Source organism: Argiope bruennichi, chromosome 6, assembly GCF_947563725.1.
Source record: "Argiope bruennichi chromosome 6, qqArgBrue1.1, whole genome shotgun sequence".
Classification (NCBI taxonomy): domain Eukaryota; kingdom Metazoa; phylum Arthropoda; class Arachnida; order Araneae; family Araneidae; genus Argiope; species Argiope bruennichi.
Genome location: NC_079156.1, coordinates 14018676 through 14046478, shown reverse-complemented (window position 1 = coordinate 14046478; position 27803 = coordinate 14018676). Strand labels below are relative to the sequence as shown.

General features: G+C 29.0%; 1 protein-coding gene across 1 annotated transcript; it reads right to left on the bottom strand.

The window, feature by feature from the left end:
* Positions 1 to 114: 114 nt before the first annotated feature.
* LOC129971280 (uncharacterized) lies at positions 115 to 27279 on the bottom strand. Its single transcript, XM_056084901.1, has 11 exons — positions 27195 to 27279; positions 25494 to 25599; positions 23551 to 23632; positions 22129 to 22233; positions 21258 to 21343; positions 18911 to 19022; positions 17461 to 17517; positions 16400 to 16483; positions 10387 to 10544; positions 8006 to 8090; positions 115 to 1475 (listed from the first exon to the last, which is right to left on the bottom strand). Exons 2-11 carry the CDS (start codon positions 25559 to 25561, stop codon positions 1431 to 1433), a joined length of 882 nt encoding a protein of 293 aa, XP_055940876.1. The 5' UTR covers positions 25562 to 25599; positions 27195 to 27279; the 3' UTR covers positions 115 to 1430.
* Positions 27280 to 27803: the final 524 nt, after the last annotated feature.

Genomic DNA, 27803 nt, shown 5'->3' with positions numbered 1-27803 from the left:
TTTACTCAAAGCAAAATTACTCCAGATTCTAAAGGAAAATATTATTGAAAGATTTTTATTAAGTTCTTAAGAGAAGACATTACAAACTCTAAAATGAGGCATAGAGGTGTCAAATAGACCTTCCAAAATCTTATTTTACAAACATTCAAATTAAACCTTTTGATAAATATCTAATATAGGGCAATTAAAACTCTTGTTAATCACCGTGGTCTTGAATAAAGAAAATTTCCATTACAGAATACCTAACTCAATTTGGTGAATGATGTAGATTGGTCCAAAGCCGCCATCAATTCTTGACCCAATATTATGAAGTGGGTAACAAATTTCCAAACAGATGTGCACCTCACCATTGATTCTTAGACTTATGTCGAAGCTGTACGCAACTTAGTCTTTCACAATCAACACTCATTGTGTTGTGAGTATCTTCTGCAACTTTTTGCATGCACTGTTTCACAATATTCTATCTTTTATTACGAATAAAAGTTTTATTTGCAAGAGGATTTGGTACATTCTCTTCCAAAAGATAAGCTGTATCCTCTCAAACAACTGATGTTTGTCTTGTAGTGAGTGCATAAAAACCGAATAATGTTTTAAAAATTTAAACAGCTTCAATTATTTCTCAGGTATCATACAGTTTATCACTTTAATATTTACGAATATTATCATCGTCACTACTAATTCATGAGTCAACTTAATGATTTTCTACTAACTATGGAATCAATTCAAAAGTTTTCTTCTAGTTGTATAGTCAGTTTTCTGCTGTCGAGTTGGATCAATGGCTCTACAAATAATGGAATTTGATTGAGAAGGTTTCTACTAGTTAGATAGACAAATAATGGCTCTCTACTGGTTACGGATTCTGGTTATTTGGATCTGAAAGCTTTGACAGCTTAGAACAAATTTAATTACAATTAAAAGGTTTTTATATTTATTTTTAGATAAGGATAATTTTCTGATGTAGTTTTACTCATATATGCGAAAGGATTTGAAAGAAGAAAAACAAGTGAGAAATTTCCGCATTCTGTTTGGGTGTCAGAAAAAGTCTTTATCAGAAATTACTGCACACGAAGATTCCGCACAAACATGATGAAACTTTTTTTCGAATGTTGAATAACTATCTATTATTGAAAAAAGTACCAGCATTCAGCACCAGATGAAGAAAACACTGAATCCTAATAACTTTTCCTAAAAAACTGTGACCTTGAAATTGCAACAGATAAAGAACACTGAATTCTTATAATTTTCCTATAAAAGCCGTTGTGAATGAACAGGCAATTCTGAATGTCAAACAAAATGTACGAGATTGTAGACATGACATCTTCGTGTCCTTTGTATTCGATTCACTGAAAATGAAGTTCATGATATTTTAAAATGCCTATAATAGTTCATATATGTCCAGTATAGGCCTGAGGAGTTTTCAATCATTCACATTATTTTTTCAAGATTTTCTTAGAGGCTTCTATAAAGTCATATATCTGAAATATAGAAAAGCTGTTGTTCACAAAAATGATGGTAAACATATAAGCAATTTCATATTTCAAAAATAAACTACTTGTTTTTCTATATAGCGGAAAATAAATATAATTAAAAAGAGATATTGATAAATTGTAATTGTCCATAGATACATTCATCCAATCATTAATGGAATCAGTGCATTTAACATAATAATCACAGTGTAAAGATCACAACGGATGCTATCTAACAACTAACACCTAAATGTGTGCATCTTCTTACGTTGTCCTGTAGTATAATAATTACAACCAACAATGTAGCATGTTTATTATAGATTGAAATATAAAGTTAAGGAAGTGACTAAATCTGTGAAAGGTTTGACCATTTGTTAGTTTGTTCTTTTGCATCCATGTGGAGGCCCTAACTAAATAACGAGTCAATTTAGATAAATGTAATTTGGTATGTGATATTGCGATTACAACTATAATTCTGTGACAAATTTTGGTTTTAACTGGTACAAAAAAAAGTTGTGCAAAATACATATTCGATTTTTTTTTTTTTGTACTTGTGTATTAATAACATTCATTACAAACTATTCAGTCGATCTGCCTGTCCAAATATAAACAAATGCGAAAGCTAAAGACATAAAAGATTAGATAAACAAGTTCTGGAAAACCGTTTGGGCCCTTTAACACATCTGTATTAAAATTTTGAACCAAATCCTTCAAAGAATTGAACGTCTGTCGGTCTGTACATTTTTGAGTAAATAAACGCGATCACTGAAAACACAATGACACAATGATAAATGAAAGTTTGTACGTGACTCTTTTATTAAAATTGCAGGTCTGTGTCAATTTAATTTCAATCATTGGGAAAAAGGGCGCCCAAAATAAGTGCTCAGTTTTCCTTCTTAAACTAAGACGCCCAAAACGCGTATGTGTGGGATTGCAAACAAACACTTGATCGCTGGAAGTGTCCACAGTCTTATTTAAGGTCCACAATTTTTATACAAAAAAGATGGAATACTGTGCGACACCCCTACCTAACTAGAGGCCATGCGGGAAACTTGATGGGGCCGCCGAAGAACAAACCACCTAGCACGAAGAAACAAACTATACTTAATGAGAATGGACCCTTGCAAACCATAAAGAGCCTTCTAAAGAAAATGCATATCAATACAAAAATAGAATAGAAAAAAATGTTACATTTTAGATTACATATTAAGTCGAAAAATATTAAAAATGCATAAAATACATTAAATGAGCGTTAACTTTTTACATTAGGAGAGAACTAACTTTATTAGAGAGCATATGAAAAAATTTCGGGGGGAGGGACCATTCCTCTCGTTTATACCGAATGAAGTATACATAAATAAAGTATGGCAATCGTCAAGAAATTCTGTCTCGAAATTTTATTGAATGTATTATATCATCTTGAATTCGAAAAACGCACTGTGGGAATTGCGTTGGTCATTGTGTCGATTTTTTTTCACAAGATAAAATGAAAATTCAATGACTTTGAGGAGTGAAACTCGGTATGTGGTTTTAACTCACTGGAAATGAAATTCTTTCACTTAATCAATGGAAACGAAGGCACTTAAAATTCACAGTTATTTTCTTCATTCTCTATGAAGTACAGAGCCATACGAGCAAGCAGACGGAAGAACATTCACGAAAATACTAATTATTACTGATGCTTTTTTTAATGAAAATTATTTAGTTCATATCTATGAAAAAAATGATGTTCATTGGGCCAATTCATGCGAATTCGAACGCATGTAGTAAAACGAAATCCTTCATCTTATCTAATTCTGCATTGTCTTTAGCCGTCACTAAGGCATGATTTTTATTCCCATCGACAAAACACATAACGAATTCCAAAATCGGCACAGCGCGTTTGATGTGTATCTTGTAAGGACGCTCACTCCATTCTCCAAGTCTAAACTACGTCGAGACATTGCACTTTAAAATACAGAATTCAAATATATCAGATGAACGCTGTAAGGAATCTGGTCTCGCGGTTCTTCGATGTCGAATCTTTACTACTAGACGACAACAACCTCTTCAGTTTTTACTTTCTCGTCCGCGAAATATAGAGAAAGTTTTACAGCTGTTAAAAAATTTGAACTCGAGATTCTTACGAATCTTCTAAACCTCGCCGAGTTCGAAAAATACATTCTTAGCATTATGTCTGTCTGTACGTCCGTTTTGAACAAAATCTATTCGGAGGAAGTCTGTCAGTCCAAATATTAGTGAACACCGTATCTACAAAACGAAGAGAGCTATATAAATGAAATTCGTTTGGCAGATTTAACATTTATAACGGACGCCGAACTTTGAACGAAATCCAACGGGAGGTTGACAGTCGAAATCTTGTAATCTTGTAAACACAATGACTTAAATATATCAAATTTGGCATATTATTTTTTGACCACAATTGTAGGTCTGTGTCACATTTTGGTTTCAATCTTTTGATAAAAACCCGTGTGAAACACAAATTCGGATACCATTAGCCTGTGGTGAAAGCTTATAAGCCAGTTAACAGCTACGCTACACGAGCAATTGCTTTTGTATCCTGGTTATGTTACTGGGCTGCGAACTACAAGGTCCCAGGTTCTATTCTCCTTCATACCAATTACACAAGCTGCACGTCAGAGAATATTATTATAACCATTATACGCCATTGCCATATAAGGTATTCTCTGTCCTATTCCAAGATTCAATTTTTAGCGGGTTGTGTGTATGAGACAACACCTTTATTAAAGAGTATGCGAAAAAGTTTTGAGGGTACTACACCCACTAGCTATGCTTAAGAATACCGGAGCATGAAATACGATATCAGATGGAATCAGATTCATTCGAATCACATTTCACACGATCCAGTTCAAAGACCTTGCCTTTATTTCATTTCTAACCTTGACCGGCAACGTATAATTGAACAATGTGCGTCCGATATCAAACCATATTGCATCGGACTTGACTATGTATCAATTGTTTTCCTACCCTTGAAAGACAATGGACATTTAAATCTCTCAGAAACAAAGTAAACCGCTGGATTTTCTTTTCTTTTTTTTTTTTATAGGGGAAGCATCTTGCATATGCTGCTTTATTATTATTATTTTGAGGAGTCGAATTGTGCATTGTGGTGGATGAATTTTAACAATTCTTTTTCTATAGCTTAAGAAGGAAAAAAAAAATTACTGTCTAGGCTCATAAAATTAACGACTGTTCATTCACCTTTAATGTGACAGGTGAGTCATTTTGGATTCTCCCAGCAAGGTAATAAACTTTTTAGAAACTAATTTCAGTACATGCATACGACTTCTAACATAGTAAAAGAATTTCTTTGTGACCGAATTAAAAAAAACTTGTAGGATTGAGAAATGCCACATAAATTGCTTTTTGTATAGAATTGGATCTTTATATTAAAAAGTTTTGCATTTTCTTTAAACTTTTTGTTAATTTTGGAGCATTAAAACAGCAATCTATTATGTGTATATATATGTATGTGTGTGTGTATTATGTAAAGAAATAGTGTTACCACGTATTTGTTCCTCATACATAATTTTATAATTTTCGCATACAACAATAGAAATCTATAAATATAGAATAAAGCCTTTCATTTTTTTAAAAGTAGATATCTGTTTTCATAAATCTTGCTTACAGGCGATTTATTTTTGTCTCATAATAATTCCTTCAAGATAAAACTATAGAAAAATTCAAGTATGTAAATACTTTTGATCAGACTAGTATTTATATACTAGATTAATATATCTAGATACTGATATATTAAATTTATACAATGAATTTATTATAATATTAATTATTAATTATAAGTTATTATTAATTATTAATAATAAGTAATTATAATAATTAATAATTAATTATATTATATAATTAAGTATTAATATAATTATATAACTAATAATTAATTATATTATATAATTAATTATTAATATAATTATATAATTAATTATTAATTATCAATTTATTATAATATTAATTATCAATTTATTATAATATTAATTATTAATTTATTATAATATTAATTATTATTATAATATAATTTATTAATAGATTTATATATTTGTCTACGTTACATTCGCTTTGGCCGCATTCACATGATTATTTCGGGATGAATACCTGATGTGATTTGAATATAGCTTTTTAAGTCAAGTGAATTCATTATAATGATTATTAAGCTATGATTAGCTACTGCATTTTCCCAGTCATATATAAATTATGGACCCTATAACTAAGAGATTTTAATACCAATACTGATGACGCTTTGATGAAGTATTAACTATGCTGTCATCGCAGAACAAGTAAGAAAGTTCATGTTGAATACTGTTGAATTTAAAGGTACATGAATCTGTCGAGAGCGACTATTCATAAAACCAGAAGGAATGGTCTTCTTGAAACTTTCTCGCATTACTTTTCAACTAAGGTCTTGTTTCCCTCTCCAAGCATGCCGTTCTGGACTTCGGGTACGGCCGCAAACGCTTTGCATGGCATTATCAAACAACAGTTACGAAATATAGATCTTTGGCGTGAATCTAACCCTTTTATTGAATCAACAGTGCGAATATGTATTCTGAATGCTTTTTTGCAGACCAAGTGGGATCAAAGTTTCACGGAGATTTGCAGCTGTAATCGCAAGATAACATACAGAATTCCATTGAATTAACAATTCCGTTTATGAATTATTGCTTTTACGTAAATGCGGAAGCACACATCGACAGAGAGTCACCCATTTGGCAGATTTGGTTCAGATTTGGTTTGATAAGAATCTATAATTTAGAGGCTATACCTGCGTATCAAATTTTATCTACCAAGTTCTATGCATTTTGGAATTATCTTCACTTCTAACCGAACAGCCAGGCAAACTTTCTGCGAATGGATTTCGTTCAAAATGTGATGGAAATCTACAAATTTGACCGTGAGGCCAAATAATAAATTTCTGTCTAACTCAGAGTGTTTTTGAGTTATCGTATTCATTTACATATAAACACAATGCCCAAAATGGTTTTTTTTTTTTATGTCAAATCCAGGGAGACCTAAAAGTGGGGATTTATCGAAATCTCGCTTCCATTTTTTTTAATGCAGTGCTTTTTCTATACTTTGTAAACAAAAAAGTGAAATGGACCTCATACGACTTTGGAGCATACATTCGGGTTTTGTTTTTCAATCTATTAAGAGAAGACGTGTCGCTTCTTGAAATTCAAGTCTGAGTGATCTTTTCAGATTTTTTCGAATTATTCCCAATATATCTGAAATGCGTTGCTTTGCACATTAACATCACTTACACGAATTTTTAGTGCTTTTCAATAGCCCATTGACTTTTTCTCTTAATAACGAACGCTATCTTTTTTTTTTTTTTTTTTTTGTATCTTGATGGAATCCTTTTATTTTACTGTTTTAAAATCGGTAACTACATTAAAAGGCCGATTTTTTTGCAAAAATATAAATACTTTTATTATTTTAATATTTGAGCAGTTTTCTTCATGAAACCGTTTGAATTTTGTTTCTCAGTCCATTTTTCGGGATGTCAGACTGATTTTTATATTTGCGTTTACATACTTTTTAATGCTATTTTCTAAAATTGTTATCTTGGGTAGAATTTTATTACGAAAACCTCATAAATTAAAATCTCTTCCATATTTTTAATTCAAATTTGATACAACAATCTTTTTAATGTGTTTCCACAGTTCTGAACTAAAGAATAAATAATCATTCAGATACATTATATATTTGTTGATATAAACTTATATTGTTTGATAAGTTTTCTTATTATTTATCGTCCAGTCCCTATATTCAAAGAGTGGATAGAAATGCAGTTTATTTTTTATTTCAGGAACTTAATGATATATTTCTTAAGCTATTTGCAAAATTTTAAGCAAATCATTTGATAAAAACTAAAGTGTTTTTGCTATGTATCTCTTTTTTAGCTAAAAAAAATATCCCTCTTTTTACAATTTTTTGAGAAACTTCTGTTACTTAACTGGTTTATTTTGACTTCATATTTTCTTCAATTTTTTTATGCCAAAAATTTAAAAAAAAATATCATTATTTTGAGACGTTTTTCAAAAAAATACACACCGAACGTAGTTACATATCTTCATCACGCCTTGCATATTTTCTCTTTGTGAAATTTCTCATGAAAAATCTTTTTTTTTTCCTTCTTTTTTCATCAGATCTTTCTTTATGAGGAACTGCCTCTCATAAAATAAATAAATAAATTTTTCTGTTCTTTTTTTTATTCAAATTTACAAGCTAAACTTGAATTCATCTGATTCTGATGTAGTGGTGCAAGTTTTTTTTTAATTAAAAATATACTATTGTTTTCACTCCTCTGTCAGTAGCCATAGCGGAATTATATTGTAAAATCATGGGTGATTAATATGAAGTGAATTAATAATACTTTTCAGCATAAAATATTATCACAATATTCTATTAGGGACAAGAACTTTGGATATTTGCTTTTTAAGTTTGCTAGTACAACAAAGCAAGGTAATAAAGAGAGTGCATTAAGGGAAAACACACTGCACATTTACCTCGTCCAGTTGTTTAATGAAATCCTTTGGTTGAATGGAAGTATCTTTATAAATCGAAATTTTTTTGCACATTCCGCTCGCCCATCTGAAACAAACGAGAACATTTAAATTAAATTATGTAAAATCATTTTATTAAACTGGCTTTAATATTAATAGGTTCAAAACAACATGGCGATAGATATTTAGTTCCAACTGCATTTATATATATATATATATATATATAGCCTTTGTAATATCTAGGATTTGCACAATGTTTTAAGTACTTTTATTTAATTTGACATCTTTCATGCTTCTAAAGATAAATTTTATTTTTCCTTGAGAAGTTAGAATTTTGAAATGTTGCAAATTTATGCTTTATATATAACAATATATCATTTAAATATTTTCAGAACTTAATTACCTGAAAAAAAGATTGATTTAAATAAATTATTCATTTCATGAAAGTGAAGTCTTATCGGTAGTGAATTTGAGACAAATTAAATTTCTGAATTTCATGATGTTTATAACAATAAACTGTAGCTGAAAAACTAAAATCTAGAAACTAATTTAAAAAAAATCTAAATTTTAAATGCTTACAAAAAATACTCTTACTCTTTTTTAAAAAGAATTTGGAAGTGAATTTTTTAAAATTAATATTATTACTCATCCAATATTTATAAATGTATGAAGATATTTTGGAAATTTCCACTATGTCCTTTTCTTCCCTTCCTATTAACTTTAGGCATCGCAAAAGTTACCAACATAATTAATACTCATTTTATTTACTTTGAAAGAACGCTCAGAACGATATCGATTTTATCAATATCAGTTTTGCCATAAAGAAAAGAAGCGTGCAGTTTTTAAACAGTTTAAACTTATCCACGCCTACGCCCAGTCTGACTGCCATTGCGTAAGATGCAACATTTCCACATTCTTGCTGGATAATGATTATTATAAAAGCCGTAAAATAGTAACCACTTTCACATTAATATGTAGAAATCGTAGCAAACTGAAAGCTATTTTTGAGGTTTCTAAGCACAAAAAGGAATCCTTATAGTTACATACGCATAGTAATGTATCGCATTATTTTTTGCAGAGCAATTAGTTAACAGCATTAAAAAAATCAATATTCCAGTGCCATGAATAAATCTTACAGTAATTAATAGCTTAAAAATTTAACATGAAATAAATAACTAAAATAGTTTTCAATAAAACACAATATTTAAACATGTAAAAACTATTTTCATTGATATATTATAAAACATGACATATTAAACATATGAATACTAATTTGATTTCACGAATGCCTTGTATGGATGGCATTGACGGATAATAGTTACAATATATTAATTTTTGGGGGCATGAATTCAGTTTTTCTGCAAAATCTATTGTATCCTCCTTGGTGATATTTCTGGCGATTAATTCCTGGCGCTTAATAGTACTCGAAAACCGAATTTATGTTTTAGAGGCATTTCTTTCAACCTATTAAACCCAAAATTTGACACATAACTGCATTTGTAGTCATAAAATCATATACAAATTTGACATATTTAAGTCATTCCATTTATGAGTTATTGCATTTAATGGTTGAGAAAATACAGACGACAGAAAGTTCAACTTCTAGATGGATTTAATTCTAAAATTGAGAGATATCTGCACTTTAGATGATAAATCTATGTACTGAATTATATCCATCTAGTTGTCTTCGTTTTGTAATTATCGTTTTAATTTATATTCTTTCAGCCGTACAGATTATGCATTAGAATAAGCATCTATATTTCAGATGTTAAAATTATGTACCAAATTTTATCTACATAAATCTTTGCATTTTCTTTTTTAATTATCGTGTTCCCTTATAGTCGAATAGTCGAATTTCCACTGAATAGATTTCGCTAAAAGTTGATAGAAATCTACTATCTAATAGAAATCTATTTAATCTAAAGACCATATAGCAAATTTCTTTTGTCTAGTTCTAGTTCCTTATGTCCCTTTTGAGCTATTTTTGTCATAGCAGACAATTATAATTACAAAAAGGCATTTTTCCAACTCGAGGAGACATAAACTTGCGATTTATGGATGAGATTTTTTAAAGATTATAATACTTTTTCTATACTTTTCTCTCTCTCTCTCTCTCTCTCTCTCTCTCTCTCTCTATATATATATATATATATATATATATATATATATATATAGATATAGATTCAATTTCTTAATTTATTCTTTCTTAGAAATTTCAATCTTTTTTTAGGTAATTTTAATTTGATAAAAATTTTCGCTGCATTTTCTTTTGCTATGTTTTTTTATTACATTTAATTATTTTTTTACGTTCTGAATCGTTGTTTTCATTTATGAGCCGAATCCTAAGATTCTTTTTTTTTTACTAGCTTTCTTTATTTAATTACCTCTTGATTTGTTCCCAAGACGCATCTTCATCCTTTTGCGAGATCAGTTTGTTGTCTAATAACTGCCGAAGCTCGGAGTTGGCGGATTTAGAGTTCTGTTGTTGACATACGAGATTTTCGTACCGCTTCTCAAGCTCCATTACATTAGATCGATGCTCCTAAGAATTGCAAATAAATTAAAGAATAAAATTTTAAATTAGAGAACTTATTTTTCATCAATAAATGAAAACAGATATCTTCAAATAATGAATGTAAACATGTGTAACAAGCAGCTTTCTCGTCTGTCTTTTCATGTGATTTGAATAAACTTTAGCAAAATGCATTGCTTAACCCCTTTGCATACAAAGACGAGCTGAGTCGACCATCGAATGACTGAATGTTTAATTTAAATCTGCAATAGAGTGCAAGTATTAAGTAATTTTAAATGAAAAAAAACCGCAATAAAAGCGCTTCAATATCTCAAATACCCTTATATTATTATAGAAATTAAAATAATAATAAATGTCGCAAATAGGATTTTTGATCTACTTAAGAGGATAAGTAAATTCGTAGGTCATGAAGGGGTTAATAATACCATATCTAGTATATTTTAATCAATAATAGTTACAAAAAAAACTGAAATCAGGTGCAAATTCAAACTATCATGAACGAAATTTCCGTTAAAATATGATCATCCAAACTATTCACTAGAAAATTGTCTAAAATAGAAATATTTTTTAGATTACATCAAAGGGGGTTCAAGAGGGTTTAGCACAATACTTGTTTTTATATTAAAAAAATTGCGCATAAATTAACACAATTAAACGAGAATTCTGATAAAAAAAACTTACTGTGTTTAATATTTGTTCTCATTTCACGTTGTCTTACGCTTTGCTTTGACATCATTCCCCCCAAACTCTGTTTCTCATAGCTAACTTTGGTAAGCAGTTCATTCAATGGGAATTTTGATTGCGTTTCATTTCGATTAAATCTCTTATGCATGAGGCTTATGTTTTCTTCGCAAACGCATTCTGAAGCATCGAGCTGTGACATATACTAAAGAGTAGGATTCTAACAGTTTTCCACGTTTTTTATATATTGTGTAAATGAAACTTCTTAATATAATCACGTCTCATGATATCATAGTGTCATTAAAATCATAACAGCCCAGGTAATTAATTTCACCTCATTTTTCAAGCTATTTTAACTTCATTTCTAAACTGCACAGATTGTAAAAAGAATCTTTCTTCAACTTCCTATAATATAAGAAAATCCTGCGGTTAAATATTCAAAGAAACAATGAAAACAGTTTGCATTTCTTTTCAATAATAAATACATTGTTTAATTGAATGTAGTTATACTAAACGTCTTTGGTGACCAATTTATTCACTGAGCATATCTGTTTTTTTTAGCTACTAAATTGTTAATACTAAATATATTTTTTAGAATATCACCTTGAAAAATATGATTTAAATGGAGTCGGTCTAAGATAAATTACTTATCGAACAAATTAAAATGTAAAATTCAGTTCAGAAATTTTAGTTATTCATTAGATAACATGATCATGATTTATAATTTATTTCGCAGAATTTTTAGTTATTTCATTAAATAACTAATCATGATTTATCAGTTATTTCGCAGAAATTTTATTTATTTCATTAAATAAGCGATCATGATTTATCAATTATTTCATAGAAATTCAAGTTATTTTATGAAATAACATCACATTGCATGAAAAAATGACTTTCATGTTTATAATGCAAATCATGACAATTGTACTTGCTGACGACGGTTAAATAACTTTCATTCTATGAATGCTGGTAGAAACTTTCCGTTTGAAGACAGAATCTTGATTTCGTTTACATTTCCTTTCTCTGAATGAATGAAGGCTTCATTGATCTGGCCACCCCCTCTTTCTAGCTTTAGTAATGAAATTTTGCAGCTCTATTTTAATTATATTTAAGTATATAATTTTTGCAGCTTGCAAACAAGTGTTGAATTAAGTGCCGCTGTACAAACTTTCAGTAAAATAGTCTGAAACATTTGCGCGGTAGTTTATATTTTACTGTTCATTGGTAAATAAATAAATAAGATCGATTACTGTAGCACATACGTTGGGGTCTCATACATTAACACCCAGCTTGCCGACGTCCTGGCCTAGGGGTAACGTGTCTTCCCCGTTATCTGGACGCCCGGGTTCGATTCCTGGTTCGGGCATAGTTGTTCTTTACCCTGTGTGCAATCTGTGAGGTGTGTGAAAAAGCCCCCTTGTGAAAAGGGGTTCAACAATTGAGTGTCATCTTCATATGTGCTAGAAGTCAAACTTTCTTCGGGTGCTCAGGGGCCTTTACTCTCAGGAGCTATTGCACAAACTCGGCAAAAAAAAATCTATGGCAAGTACCGTAAGTAAGTGTTCGTCTTGTTTATGGTTAGTGCCATAAGTAACAACAATAACACACCCAGCATAAAAAGAACACCAGGGCAGTTTTGGAGCGACCTTGATAGTTTTGTACTCTAGTCAGACAACGAGGACAATAAAAAATCAGCACCCTTTCTCCAAACTATTAATACCAGTATACATTGTTGGAAATTATAACAAGTACTTTTTTAAAAAATTATGTTAAAATTCAGAAAATTTCAAGAAAGATACGTTGGCATCCCTAAAAAAAAATTTGTATTTTAAAATAGTGTAAAAATTTTTTAGTGTTACATTTTCAAAGTTATCGCGGAAGAATGTCAGACTCTTTGTCTTACTTTGTATTTAATTATTCTTTAAAAAAAATCGCTTTCAGCCACATATTCCTGCTTTTCAAAGTGTATCCTTTCCTAATAATTTGGCAGTTGCAGCGCCCGTACGCACACACACACACACTTATTTTTTTTATTAGTAGCAAAGATTTACAAGGAACAATGGACTCTAAAAATAAATTGGTGTTAGTTATTTAATCTCATTCCTAAAAGGCTTCATCTTATATCTTAATTTAATATTTATATAAAGTGTCAAATTAGATAAGATGGGAATAAAGTGCATCATCACTTTTTAATCGACGGCAGACAATCCGATACGTTGTGTAATCCTCTACAAATAATTACTCATTTCTTTCTGGTGAACACCATTTTATTTTCGGACACATTTTTTGTGCCTCTTCAGGTAGACTGTTACAGATTAGGACACATCTCACAATTGGTGCCACGTCTAGTTCACAGAATCGTTCTGATAGGACACACACTGCGTTCTGATACAAAAAAGAATTAACAGAACTTTGTACTCGACAGATACGCCATCTATCGGCGTAAAGCTGTAACACGTTGGTTAAATGATGAGCAATTTGACATCATTTTTGCTCGCGAATTTCAGTACATTCCATTGATTATCTACACATAAGTATTACGTTATTGCATGAAATATGATTTATTTCTTTGTTCATCCATTGTTTCTCGGGTCTTTCATCACTGTTTATATTAATTCAATAGATTAAAAACTGAAGGACTTCATTCAACAATTTTTGAGAAAGAGCAATTATAAATTTTTTTTAAGCAAGAAAGCGTTTACTTTAAATCAAATGCAGATGAAACGATACTTAGTAAATAAATATTTCATTTAACTGGAGATGTTTAGGAAAAATCTACTAAAATCTAATCAGATAATCTATATTGAAATGTTGCTTTCATTCTAAAATAATTTCCTGTGTACTTGAAAAAAAATCGTAATAAAACCGATAAGGAGACTATTGTTTGCGCTCATGTTCTGACAGATTTTAACAATTATTTTGCTACTTCCATTTTTTAAAATTCATATTTTTTCCCTTTTTAATCCAGTTTTTTTGTTTCTGCCTCTAACTAGTAGGATAGTAATGTTTTTTTACTTGTATTCTATCATCAATTTAATTCATGAGGTAAGTGATAAGCATGTGTCCATGTGATGAGGACTGCATATTACGAAACAAAGCTTTTAGTCATGAAGCTCGTCATGTGACAGACAATGTACTCACACAATAAAGAAAAGTCACATGAACTGTAATTGGTACTTTCGTGCGAGATTACAAGCACGCTATTTTACATGATTATTACAATCAGAGTAAGTGCGTGTTTTAAGATATTTTGCTGCAAAATTACCATTCATTATTTTCTTGAACTCGAAATATACTCAGAGAAATTATTTTAATCGACAAAAAAAGCATGACCTTGACATTTTCGTAAATTTTGAAAATAAATCTTTGTGCATTTGGAAAGAACTTAGAATCATAATAAGTTTGTCTGCTTGTCAAGAATTCAAAAAAAAAAAAAAAAAGGATGATATTTCCAAAACTTTCTAGCATACTTTCTAAAAAAGGTGTTATTCCAGAGAACGCCTTGTATGGTATTGGCTTAATTGGCGTAATACGAAATATTTCTTGATATGAATTTAGTATTTTTATTGAATTAATCGTGTGATCTCTTGCTAGTTTTTTGGCGATCAATCGAAATCAAATTTGTGTTTTAGACGCATTTTCCCCAGCCGATCGAAACAATCATTTGACGCAGATCTACTCAATTGTAATAAGAAAATCCCATACCAAATTGCGGCTAGTTGCATTTAAGTCATTGTATTTTTGAACTATTTTTGCATTCTGGAAGTACAGACCGACACGTGATCAACCCACAATTGGGTTCGGCTCAAAATTTGAGAATTATTTATCATATAGAAGTTAAATCTGTGTACTGAATTTTATCGATCCAGTTCTTTTCGTTTTGTAATTATCGATTAATTATTTGGACGGCCAGACAGACAGAGTTCCTCTGAATGGATTTCGCACAACATTCGTTAGAAATCTACAAATTTGACGTAAAGACAGTATACCAAATTTTATTCACCATCTCAAAGCATTTTCGAGTTATCATTGTCACAGACAGACAGATAGACAGTCATGTTTTAAAGATACGTTTTTCGAACTCAGGGAGATCTAAAATATCAAGATTCGTCAAAATCTTCCATTCGAATTTTTTGACGATTGCATTAATTTGTCTATACTTCGTAAACGAAAAAGTATAAAAAACTTTATATTTACAAGAATCTTTTTAACTTTCAAGTTATAATCGATCCAATAAAAATAAAATATATATATTCGTTTAGGTTCAGGTTATTGCAGTTAGAATAAAGAATAATTTTAAACAACGAAGATATCAAAGCAAAAAAGAGAAATCTTTAAAATTTCTAATTTCTTTTTTGAAATGTTATAGCATGATAATGTGTAAGATTTGACTCGTGTCACTTGATTGCATCAGTCGTTGCTTTCCGTGAATAGCGAATGTCCAATCATTCAATTTCCAAAAAGATGGCCAGCCTTAAAACCATTTTCATATTAATAAAAATATGGAAATTCTAGTTTGAAGTTAATACTCGAGAAAGCAATTATTTTTTTACCTTTACATTAATACTGAAAAGCATGCAGGTAAAAAAAATGCTGAAATAATAGAATTGGTTTCAATTTCATAATAACAGCAAAAATAAATAAATAAACTGTGTAACAAATTTGTTTTAGAACATATTAAAATTAAAAGGACTAACTGCACAGAAATAAAACTGATATAACTTTAAGTGATTTAAAAATTATTTTTGTATTGCGGTACTCTGCAAAATTACTGAGAGAAAACGACAAAAGTTCCATTAAGTTTCAATGAATTAAAGATCTTATTTACATTATGTAGATGCCTTTCACAGAAAATAAGAAGGTGCCACATTTGATGGTTCTACTTTCAGTCTTAAGGGTTTATAGCTGTCAAATTTGAAGGTTTAAAAGAACGTTATACAATGGCGAGTTTCACAGCACACTATTTAGAAACAGTAGTATACCACCCTAAAGGCATTACCTCAATAGAAAACAACCAACCTGACATAAAAAAAATAGAAAATTGTTTGGATTTCGATATGAAGTAAAAAAAAAAAAGTCGGATAAAAACTTTCAAGGTTATTGTTTGCTAAGATGAATTTAAAATAATCTAAAATTACAGAAATGAAATAAAGTTTTCTGAATGAATATGTGAAAATAGTTACCTTGAGTAGATTTTCCATTTCCGAGTGCATATCTTGAATTTTTTTCATTGCCATCATACTCTCAAGTTCAAGTTGTAGGAATTGCTGTTAACATTCACGCATTTATTAACATATGTGCATTACTTACAAAAATTAACAACATAAATTCCAGTCAATTTAACATTAGTTTATTTGAAATTTAGAAGAAGTAATGATTAAGTTGCCGTAGCATTATCGGAATGACTTTTTTAGTGGAAAATTGCCTGATATTAATCCTCTAATAGAACAGTCATAAAAAAAAACATGACTTATTTTTATGCCTTTGTGTCTCTTTTAGTGCCTTTGAATTTCAATAAAAAAAATTATATCAAAACAAAAATAAGAGGTTTTCTTTATATTAAAATTAGCAAAGTTCATTTTTTATGCGTGATTCAACTTGGTGTGGCATTTCATTAACGATATTTTTTTTTTAAATTATATGGAATGAATGATACTTGCTCTTTGTGTTTTCTTAGAATATGCTTTTATATTTTGCTTTTATATATATTTAAAGAATTTAGAAGCATGAAGTTCATTAAAAATTAAATTTAAAAAAAACTACTAAAGCGTATTTTGTGCAACACTGTTGTGATCAATATATCACTAGTTTCTTAATCTTCGTATTTTTTTATATACGAACAAAAAAAAATTACTATTTTGGCTTGTGATGATTTAGAGGTGATTTAAGTCTCGGGACCGAAGGATCATGAGATCGAGTCTCGATTCCACCATCTTAGTATGTGCTCAAGTTAGAAGTTGCTACTTCCACCAACGGGTGTCAAACATCTTAATAGGCGGCTGGAAATTTGAAGATGCGATAGCAGTAAGAAATTCTACTCGTGTAGCTTCTAAGAGCAATGTTTATCGAGCAAATCATAACAGTTATTGGCTGTTTTTAGATTCCCGCTCTTATCTTTGCCAAACCATTCTAAATAAAAAAATGATTATTGCATTCCATCCTTGGTGGATTTTATGTTTTCATAAATTTATTAAAATTTTCAAATTGATACATTGAAATTGTTATTTTAAGGAGATATACTTACTTCATTTAATGCTTCAAGAATAAGGTAGGACCGAACTAAGTTAATAACATCTGGGAACTAAAAGGATTTGAAATAAATAAATACATTTTTAATATATTTCATTTCAAATAAAAGCAATGGAAATTATTTTCTTACTAAGTACATGTATCGCGTGAACAAAATACTAAACAAAAAGTTTTATATAAAAAGAAATTTAAAAAAGTACATAGAAAATAAGCTTCATACATCAGTCTAACTTTCACTATTATCAATATTACTTGAAACTGCTTATTCATAAAGCGGATTATATCCGTATATCCTCTCCCTCAATGAATATGTAACAACATCATTTTTCACATTTTTTTATATTCGCTTTCTCATTTAGCAAACTACTGATGTTTTAGAAAATTGAAGGTAAATGGTGTGGGATGTATAGTAACTAAGTCTGTTGTCTCCATTTTCAAGAGAATTCTTTCTGAAATAAGGAGTTGCCAAATGTGAGTTTCTTTTCCTTTTTCCTTTTTTTTTTTTAAGTTTTCATTCAAAATCTGCTTTTATCAATGTTCGTTTCCTAATTGATATAAAGAAAAGAAAATGAATGAAAATAACTACAATAGACTTGATTAAACTGGATTATTGAAAATTCTGTTACAATTTTTTGGATAATATTTACAACCCACTGATCTACTTGAGATCCTTCGAGTTTTACAAAATGTTGAAAGATCTTTTGAATAATTTTTATTATCATTTAAGTGTTAAATTAAACAGATTTTAAAAATTCATTATACTACTTCGATAGAAAAAATTATGATCAAGATTGGTATATACGAGGAGATATCAATATGTACTGCACTAATTTTGAACACAATAATAAAGTAATGCAATGAATAAAAATACCAAATGGAAGTGAAAGTACTATCGATTTATTACTTTCCGACATAATTGACATTCATATTCGGGTGCTTGTCTCAACATCGAATCAGTTTGAAAATCCGGCTTCAAAGAACGCCGGCTATTAACACTTTCGTCGTCCTCTTCTGTCCGCAAAAATTTCGTTTTTCCTCTGTTTTCGCCGCATTAAAACAAAGAAAAATAAACAAGTAAACATTTACAAATCCTTTTAAATATTTAAAATGTAGAAGAACACTTGAAGCGCATTTTGGCTGCCTTGCAAAAGTTTCACTTGAACGCGATAGACACGTTACGGACTACGAAGGGGTTAATATGAAGTCGCCATCAAAATTAAACTTCTAACCGCTATGAAATCTCTTCACGGATCCGAAAATATGAAAATCTACTGGTACTAAGTTTAGAGTGCATGGTAGGTGCTCCGAAATTTCTCAATCTTAATCCTGGCTGTCTTCCTCCCACTCTTCCCCCGCTCATCAAAAACTTGTTTGAGTACTTTATACATATTGATATCCTCTCACATATGAAATAAAAAATAAATATGACACAAATGTTTACATACATTATTCAACTTCGCCAAAGAATCGAGAAAAGTTTTCGCCACTGAAAACTTATCGATTAAAAACAGTAACATATCTTTTCTTTCTTGAGATTCTTGAAGACGATTGTCCAGCCTGTAAAGAGTCAAGATCCTGTGAAGACACAACTACATTCCTTCTAATATAATAATACTATAAACGCAAGGGACTGGATTATCAGATATGCAGACTAAGATCATATAGTACTCACAGGACTCGAAATATTTTGTGGATAATCAAAATTTGCGCTTTGGTTTAACTATCAGGAACTATAGACTCGAACATATTCAAATTCAATTCAAATATTTTTTTAAATTTCAAAATATTATTCTTGGTAGCATTTTATATATATATATATATATTTGAATTGGTTTATTGGTTAGTGATTTTTTTTTTTTTAGCTGGTTTACAGATAAGTAAAATAAGAGTCTTCAAAGACTTTATTTTTGAATTCTTAGAATTTGTTAAAACTTTTGCACTTTCAAAAACCATTTTCAATTTTAAAATTAATTGAAAGCTCTTTCTCTTATATTTTAGATATTCAAACCGATTTTCTTAACCAGTAAAGCATGCGTTCTGCGTGCATACACGTCAAATCAAATCTTCCTTTTGGCGTGGTGTATTTTTTATCTAAAAAAAATTTATTCACCTTATTATTTGCAAAATTTACTATGCAACGATTTACATTACATTCGAGGGGTATATGTGTCATCACTTGACTTTAAAAAGGGGATTTGAAGGATTTAAAAAAATAAATTCTGCAGTTAACTGGTTAAATGACCTACAATTCAAGCTTGCAATAATACTTTTTAACTTGAAAACTACTTTAATTAAAATAGAAATTATTTTAATAATTATTTTAATTAAAATAGAAAAAATTATTGAAACACTCTAATACAATGTTTTTAAGGGTTGTGGCGTTTTGAGTCAGTCGACCAATTATAAAACATATTGTATCATTTTAATTATCACAAAGTTTTTAAAATAAAAAAATATCATTCTGAAATTTAAAAGACATTTGGCTCTCATATAAATAAGTTCGAGCATTTTCGAGCAAATGAAAGCGCAAAGTTATATAATCTTAAATGTACCTAAAAAAAAGAAAAAATATCTCAAAATTTTGTTCATTTTTTCCAAAATTTTCAGAATTCCTAGGCAGTTGCCTACTCTACCTATTTGATAATAAGGCACTGAATATTTAATCTAGAGTTACCTAAGTTGGCCTTGGTTATTTGACCTGGAGTTATCTAAGTTTACTTTTGAAGCCTAGAATGCGATTTTTTTAATGATTAGTGATTCTTAGTGATTTTTAAAAAACTTAATTCCTTAAAAATGAATTAAAATTTTGGCGTTCTTTAGCAATTGTTTTTGAAAAGATCATCGAACAAAACTCAGTCTTGCACCACGATAAACCGCAGAATAAAAAAGTGTTATTCCATTTTTTTTTTGTAAAGTTTAAAATAAATAAAGTTAAAAATAAAGTTTTTGAAATGTTTTAATGCACAATTTTTAAAATTGCTTTTTACTGTCCCAATGAAATTCAGGCTTTTATTTTTATTGTTAATGCAAATATTTAACTGTCTGTTTTTTTCTTTCTTTTTTGAAGCTCCAGAATGAAGTTTCTCCCTATTTTTTCATATCCTTTGTTAAAATCGTAATGAATTTTACTTTCTATTTATGTGGTATCAGTAAATAAAAACTTCCTAAAATATTAAAAATACTAGGAAAGATATCTAATAAACTGAATGCTTATTCTTCGTTTCTTTTTAAGCATATTTTAATCCAATTAGCGTACGTCTGAACTTAAAAAAGGCCGCATAACTTCATTATTGGAATCAGCTATATATTTTACTAGGGGAATTAGAAAATGAAGTTAGCACTGGTCACGAGTCATTAGATTCCAGATGGGGTAAATAGTTACGTCATGTTATTTGACATCATTAGAGACTTTAATAAACACAAGAAATAGATTATTGTACAACGCTACAATAATAATACACATCTAACACACACATACAATATATATATATATTCATTTCGAGTTTCAAAATATTTGTTAGGGTAACCACGAATATTAACTTTTACAAAAGAAGTTCCATTGAAAAGAAACTCATTTAGTACTGTCGGCGGGCAATTGGTCGCTGAAGGCGGCTAGTTAAAGATAAATAAAACAAGAAGATCCTTCAGTGGAAAAATATGATTTGTTCCTATTGCTTCTGATTGGTTTCAACAACCAATTACAGTGTACTTTCAAGATTTTAAGAGAAATGTTATAAATTAGGCTTTCAGAGTGAAAAAAATATTGAAAATATACGGTCATTTATAACTCACGCGGCCATTTCTTTTTCCTTCTCTGTCGTGAAATCTTGTTCCTTTTTGTATAATTCATCCAACTGCAGCGTTGCCGCCTGCATATCCTAAAACACGAAATAATCATAACATTTTACTGTTCATTTTTAACCTTCCGTCAGTCAGAATATTTATTATATACTCATGGAATCTGTATCTATTAACTATTTTTTTAACAGGTTATAATTTCATTTTTCCTTACAGAATACTCACTTATATTCGCATTTCATTATTATTAAAACTGGATAAACATACCAAAGAATATTTCTATCTGTGAGAGAGATTACGATTCTGAAAATCTTTGGCAACAAGAATTTTTAAATAATTTATTTCGAGAAATAAAACAATGCATGATTATTGGCTAAAAAAATCAATCATTAAAATGTGTGACTACATTCGGATCCCTTTTTGAAAATAGCTGCATTTAATGAATTTTTGCATTAAAAAAATTGAGGAAACATCTATGAAATCGAAATATACCAAATAAATGACACAAGTTTTTTTTAAATTTGAAAAAAGATAAAATATAATATATTTTTTAGTTTAGAGTTTGTCAAGTGATTTGATTAAAATTTTTTAAATAACGTAAGAAGTATATTACCTAGTTCATGAACTAAAAAAAATAAGTTGTATTTTTATTCATTCTTCAAATGATAAATAAACAAAAAAATTTCAATTTGTTTTCGTATCGTGAAGCATTAAAACAACTATAGAATATTTCTAAATAAATAGATTGCTTATTCTCTAGTTTAGGAACAGCAGAACATATTCAGAAATTATCATACCGAATTTGAACAAAAAAATATCCATTAGACTTTAATTTATGAGTTGTTTTATAAAAAAAAATTCATACTTTAATGTCCAATTTAATCTTTTCTATCAAAGAATTCAGAATGTTTTTCTTTCCTTGGATGAATCGTTTTTCGTTTCTCAAATTCTTCATCGTAGAAGGATATTCCTGTTCAAAGACATAGACTTCAAATGAGTACATACTTAAAATATTTTGATTCGTTTCTGAGTTAAACAAAAGTATTTTGGAACATTTTATGAGAATCAGGTGAAAAAAATCATAGTAATAAGACAATAAATATTCTAAGAAAGCTAATATTTAATCAGTAGAAAATTCTAATGATGCATATAGGCTAAAGTAAGCGGCACAGAAATCGCTCTTATTACTTATTGTCGAATGGCAACAGCCAAATATAAACAAACCATTTTACGAACGCTTCAGGCAGCTTTAATGAGCGCTAATACATATGCTCATAATTCAACGCTTTGCTTAGTTAATAATTTGAGTTGCAAAATATGTTTAGAAACTTTCGGAAAAGGGTTCGTTAAAGCATGAAATTATTTCATACAGTATGATGTTTCATGAAATAACTGATAAATAATGATAATTTTTTTCATGAAATAACAAAAAATTGTACAAAATAACTGAATTATTCACTTTTACGATAATATATATATATATATATATATATATATATATATATATATATATATATATCGGATTTGTCGCAGCAGTAACACGTTACAGGCTGATTCCATTTAATTCATATATTTGAGTCTCATTAAATAGCAAGATGTAAAATTAATAAATGCATTCCTTATTAATAGTTTAACAGTAAGAAAAATAAATATTTTATCTGAACGATCTGGTCTCCAAAGGCGGCTCGTTGTTTATATTTCACTTATTATTTTAATTTATTTTAAATATAATTTATTCATTATTTCTCTAATATATATATATATATATATATATATATATATATATATATATATATATATATATATATATATATATATATATATATATATATATATATATATATATATATATATATCTTCTGAAATTAATGGTTCCAAAAGGTATGCATATCCAGACAAAAAAATATTTTTAATTAAGAATTTTATTTTCATCAAAGATGTTAACACCTTTTTTTTCCAACTAATTTGTGTTTTACGTGATTGTATTAACTGTATTCTTTATATATCGAAAAATAAATAAACAGCCTTTAACTTAAGCGTACAGAAACGCTGTTGTTGCTTTAGCAAAGATCTTATTTCCATTTTAAAAGGTAATGTGCATATTAAAGAGTGTCTAGTAGGTAATGGACAGATTATCTAGGTAATTTGAGAAATGAACTGCTTTTCCACACTTTAACATGTAACCCTAGTTAATGCGCAGATTAGTTAGCTAATCTGCATTGAAAGTAAGTTTCACTGAATAATTTGTAAATGTAACTTCCATCAAAAATTATGAGAAGTCTGTTACCTTACTGAGCATGCGCAGGTAATCGTCATATTTCTCAGCAATATCCCAACTGTTGCTTAAAATCACTGGCATCGGAATGGTTCTATAAAAGATATTTGTTCATAAAGAGAGAAAATTTGTCGTAAAAATTCTGATCTCTATCACAGAAACATACAATTTTTGAGATTACATTTTCAGTGCACTCTTCATTTTATTTATAAAAGATGTCACATGCAGTTATTAAGATAAAAAAAACGTCTTTTAAATTAATTATTTTTCTCATCTCTTCAGAAAAATGTGTTGGATTTAAAATATCAATTTTATATCGATGTAATTTTTTTCTGAATCTTAATCAAAAGTCGTTTGCTCGAAATTAAAATGTCATTTTTCAGCTGAACATATTTAAAATTTTTCGTTCTCTTTCGATTAACAAACATCCAGAACTTTCTTTCAGATTTGAAAACAATATCCTAGTTAAAAAACCGCATGAATCAACATTTTTTTTTTAATTATTCACTATTTAATAATTTTTTCGGATTGTTGATATGGCTGATATTAACAATACATTTAATAAAATACAGATAATTATAGATTAATGATAGTTTAAATCAACAGGAGTATTCTCCTCTCTACTTTCTTTTGCAAGATGTATACAAAAAGATAGTATTATAAATTTTTTAAAAAATTCCAACTCGAGATTTTTGACCAATTTCCATGTTTCAGACCTTCGAGAAACACATTTTTGGAACTATGTCTGTCTGTCTATCTGTGAAGTCAATAACTCAAAAAATGATTTGATTTAGGCAAATGAAAGTTGGTATATAGGCTTTTCACCGAATTCGTAAACTTCAATCAGGTTTTGAGTGAAATCTATTCAGAGGAAATCTTCCTGTCCAGGTGCCCAAATATAAGTTCACGTGAGAACTAGATGGATAAAACTTGGCTCACAAATTTAACATCTAAAGTGTCAATACATAGCAAATTTGGATTCACATCTGTCTAAGGGACTGTCTGATTTGTCCAGTAATTTCTATTTGCTCGCCAAAGTCGCCAAATCCGTCGCAATATTTTGCCACTTAATATTGTAATTCTGTCATATGTAAATATATTTATATTAATTGTAATTATTTAATAAAAAGTAACTAAAATAAAAAAAAATTGTTGAACCTAAGTAGGAATTGACTTTTATATATATTTTTATATATATTACTTGTTATTTATTAATCTGTATATAAATGAAAGATTTCAATCTAGTTTGAACTTTTCGCTCATATGTTATGATTTTACTTTACTAACTCCTTGACCTAAGAATTTGCTTAACTGCCTAATTAGATGACATATCCTATTTAAGGTACTTTAATATTCATAATAATATAAGGTTCATTTGATACTTTGAAACGTTTCTAAGTGATTTTTGGATTTTAAATGACTTAATACTTTCGATTAGTTATAGAATCTGAATTTTAAAAAAACTCAGTAATTCGATGCGCGAATCAGATTTATTACTGTATGTGAAGGAATTAATTTGAAAACATGTGACTCAAAGCAATGTATTTTATTTAACACAATTCACTACTAACATTAACAGTCGCCACAGTAGGATCCGGGGTTTGGAGTTGGGAGTATTGTTGATTTGGGATCCAGCTCTATTGCATACCTTTCATTCAGTTAAGCGCGTGCTCTTTGATTTGTGGAACACACTCCTATAGTTGTTTCACAGACGATCGAATTAGTCAGACTGAGAAATAATTCTCTTTATTGTCCCACTGTTCGAAATTCCGATTTTTTTCACAAAGTATTATCGTATTGCTTCAAAATTAAACTAGATAATCAAATCAAAACCATATTTTATAAATCTTCCTAAAATATATTCCAAATTTCGAAAGTTGCTGAGTATACTCTCTACTGACTTACATGTGACAAATATGAGATTTATGCGGAAATATTGAATAAAATCATCATACCTGATGGGCATGGTTTTTCTTTTGTCCAGTTTAACAGAAGAACTGGATTTCGTATTTTTCATTGCCATGGTTTTTGATGTACAGTCAAATTCTTCCTAATTATATACTGTGAATGAACTCTATAAGTTAGAAAGATATCAAATTCAAACAAAACATATCATTCCGATAAAATAGCAAATGAGAGTGATTTTTACTGCTCTAGACCTAACATAGAAGTAATTGATACTCGAGAAAATTAAAACAGATGCAAATATTTACAAAAATATCTACGATAATGAAAAATTTTGAATTAAAAATGCATTATAAGCAAATAATATTATTTGCATTTCAAAAATGGGTGTAGTAAGAATTTTATATTAGCATTAATTTATATTAACATTAAACATTAAAATTAAAAATATTCAATCACAACTTTAAAATTTTTACTTGTATTTATACTAAAAATAAACAGATTGATGTTTTAAAAAAGCTCTATATGAAAAGTTTTAAAGGTTATCAAAATATGACATATATTCGCCTGTTTAATTCTGGAATATATTACATACCTGGGAGGAGTACACCATAAACTATGTGTAGTAGGATGGTTTGACGCATCTGTGGACTTATTGCTTTTAAAAACAATTCAGTTCCAATTATTGCATTTTAAATGCTCCACTAAAACTCAGATTATAAATCTAAAATAATGAAAGAAAGCAGGATGATTGTTTAAACTTTTATTTCAGATTCTCACTTTAATATAAAATTAATTAGTTTGATGCAATTTTGATAGATTTTATTTCTTTCCAAAAACTTTTTAAATAAACTTTTTATTTCTTTAAGATATGAAATAAATTCTCGATTAAAATCGAGAAAGAATGAACTTAAAATTCTGAAAACAAGCAATGATTTTTTAAATTTAATTTTAACACAAGATTCATAGTATTTTTTGCTTTGAACCCCTTTGCAATTCTTTTTTGTGGATACAAGTCAATTCACAGAATGTTTAAAATGTTACTGTACAGAATATTTAAAAAGATTTCTCGATTAAAAATAAGACATTTAAAAAGTCACTTATAACTTTCAGTACCTCTATCAGTTGTCCAACCGTTGTTGGTGCTGCTTTTCCCAAGATGAAATACTGCTTAAAGTGCTTGAAGTTCTGCTATCCCGAAAAAAAAATTTTTTTAAATGTATATTTGTATTGTTTATTTTCTTACAATGACAAAATAATGAAATTTGTGGAAGTAATTATTTTCCTATTTTAGATTAATGAATTCTGATTAAGCACTTTTATTACAATGACGAAATAGTAAAACTTGGGAAATAAATTATTCCACATTTTAGCTATGTGACTTCTGACTCAGCAATATAGGTTGCAAGTTGAAGTTGTTATATTAGACTCAAAATCCTAACTAATTTATACTATTCTGAGCGATAAAGCCTTATTCTTACCAATAAGAAATGGAAATCCAAAAATGCATAAGCACTAATAAGTCATAAGTTTTTTTCTTTCATATAATCCCACAACTATTACAAAATACTCATTCTGCAGCTTGTTCTTTTGCTGATTATTTTTACATACAAGCGCCATTGATAGAAAATTAGTTAATTGAGTTACTTTGTAGAAAAAGTTTTCCTTTCTCAATATCTGAAGTCAGTTTAACGACAGTAAACTTCACAATTGTACTGCATCAAGAACACTCAGTAGAAAATGGAACTTACCACTAATCAATTGATCTTTTAAACAATCCATAAGTAACTTATTCTTCATAATCAAAATTGGCTGAGAGAAATTTCTTCTTCTATGAGAAAGCTGAATATGATGTACACACGAAGAAATGGTATTCTCGTTCCCATGGTTACAAAAGATACGTTTTCGAAATTAGAAACATTTTCTGAGGTTTCCGAGAATGAATGTAGAGGGGAAAGCAAAAAAATGAACAACGCAATTAGAATGAGTAATTTTCCTTATCGTTCTTCAAAAATTCACTTTTTTTTACATTTTTTTAAAAAAAATTTATAGTTATTTATTGAACAAATAAATAAATAAAAGAGAGAGTGATTTTTGATTGATGAGTGATTTTCCTTATCGTTCTTCAGAAATTCACCCCTTTTTACAATTTTTTAAAAAAATTTAGGGCTATTTATTGAACAAGTAAATAAATAAAATAGAGAGAGAGAGAAATTCGAATCTTTATCCGAAACACTGTAGTATGTTAACGTTTCAGGTTTGGTTCGTCTATTTTAATTTATTACTTTGCATTATATGAAACATAAAATATTGTAATCGTCGAAAAATTTGATATTTCGACGAATCTCTACATTTTAGAG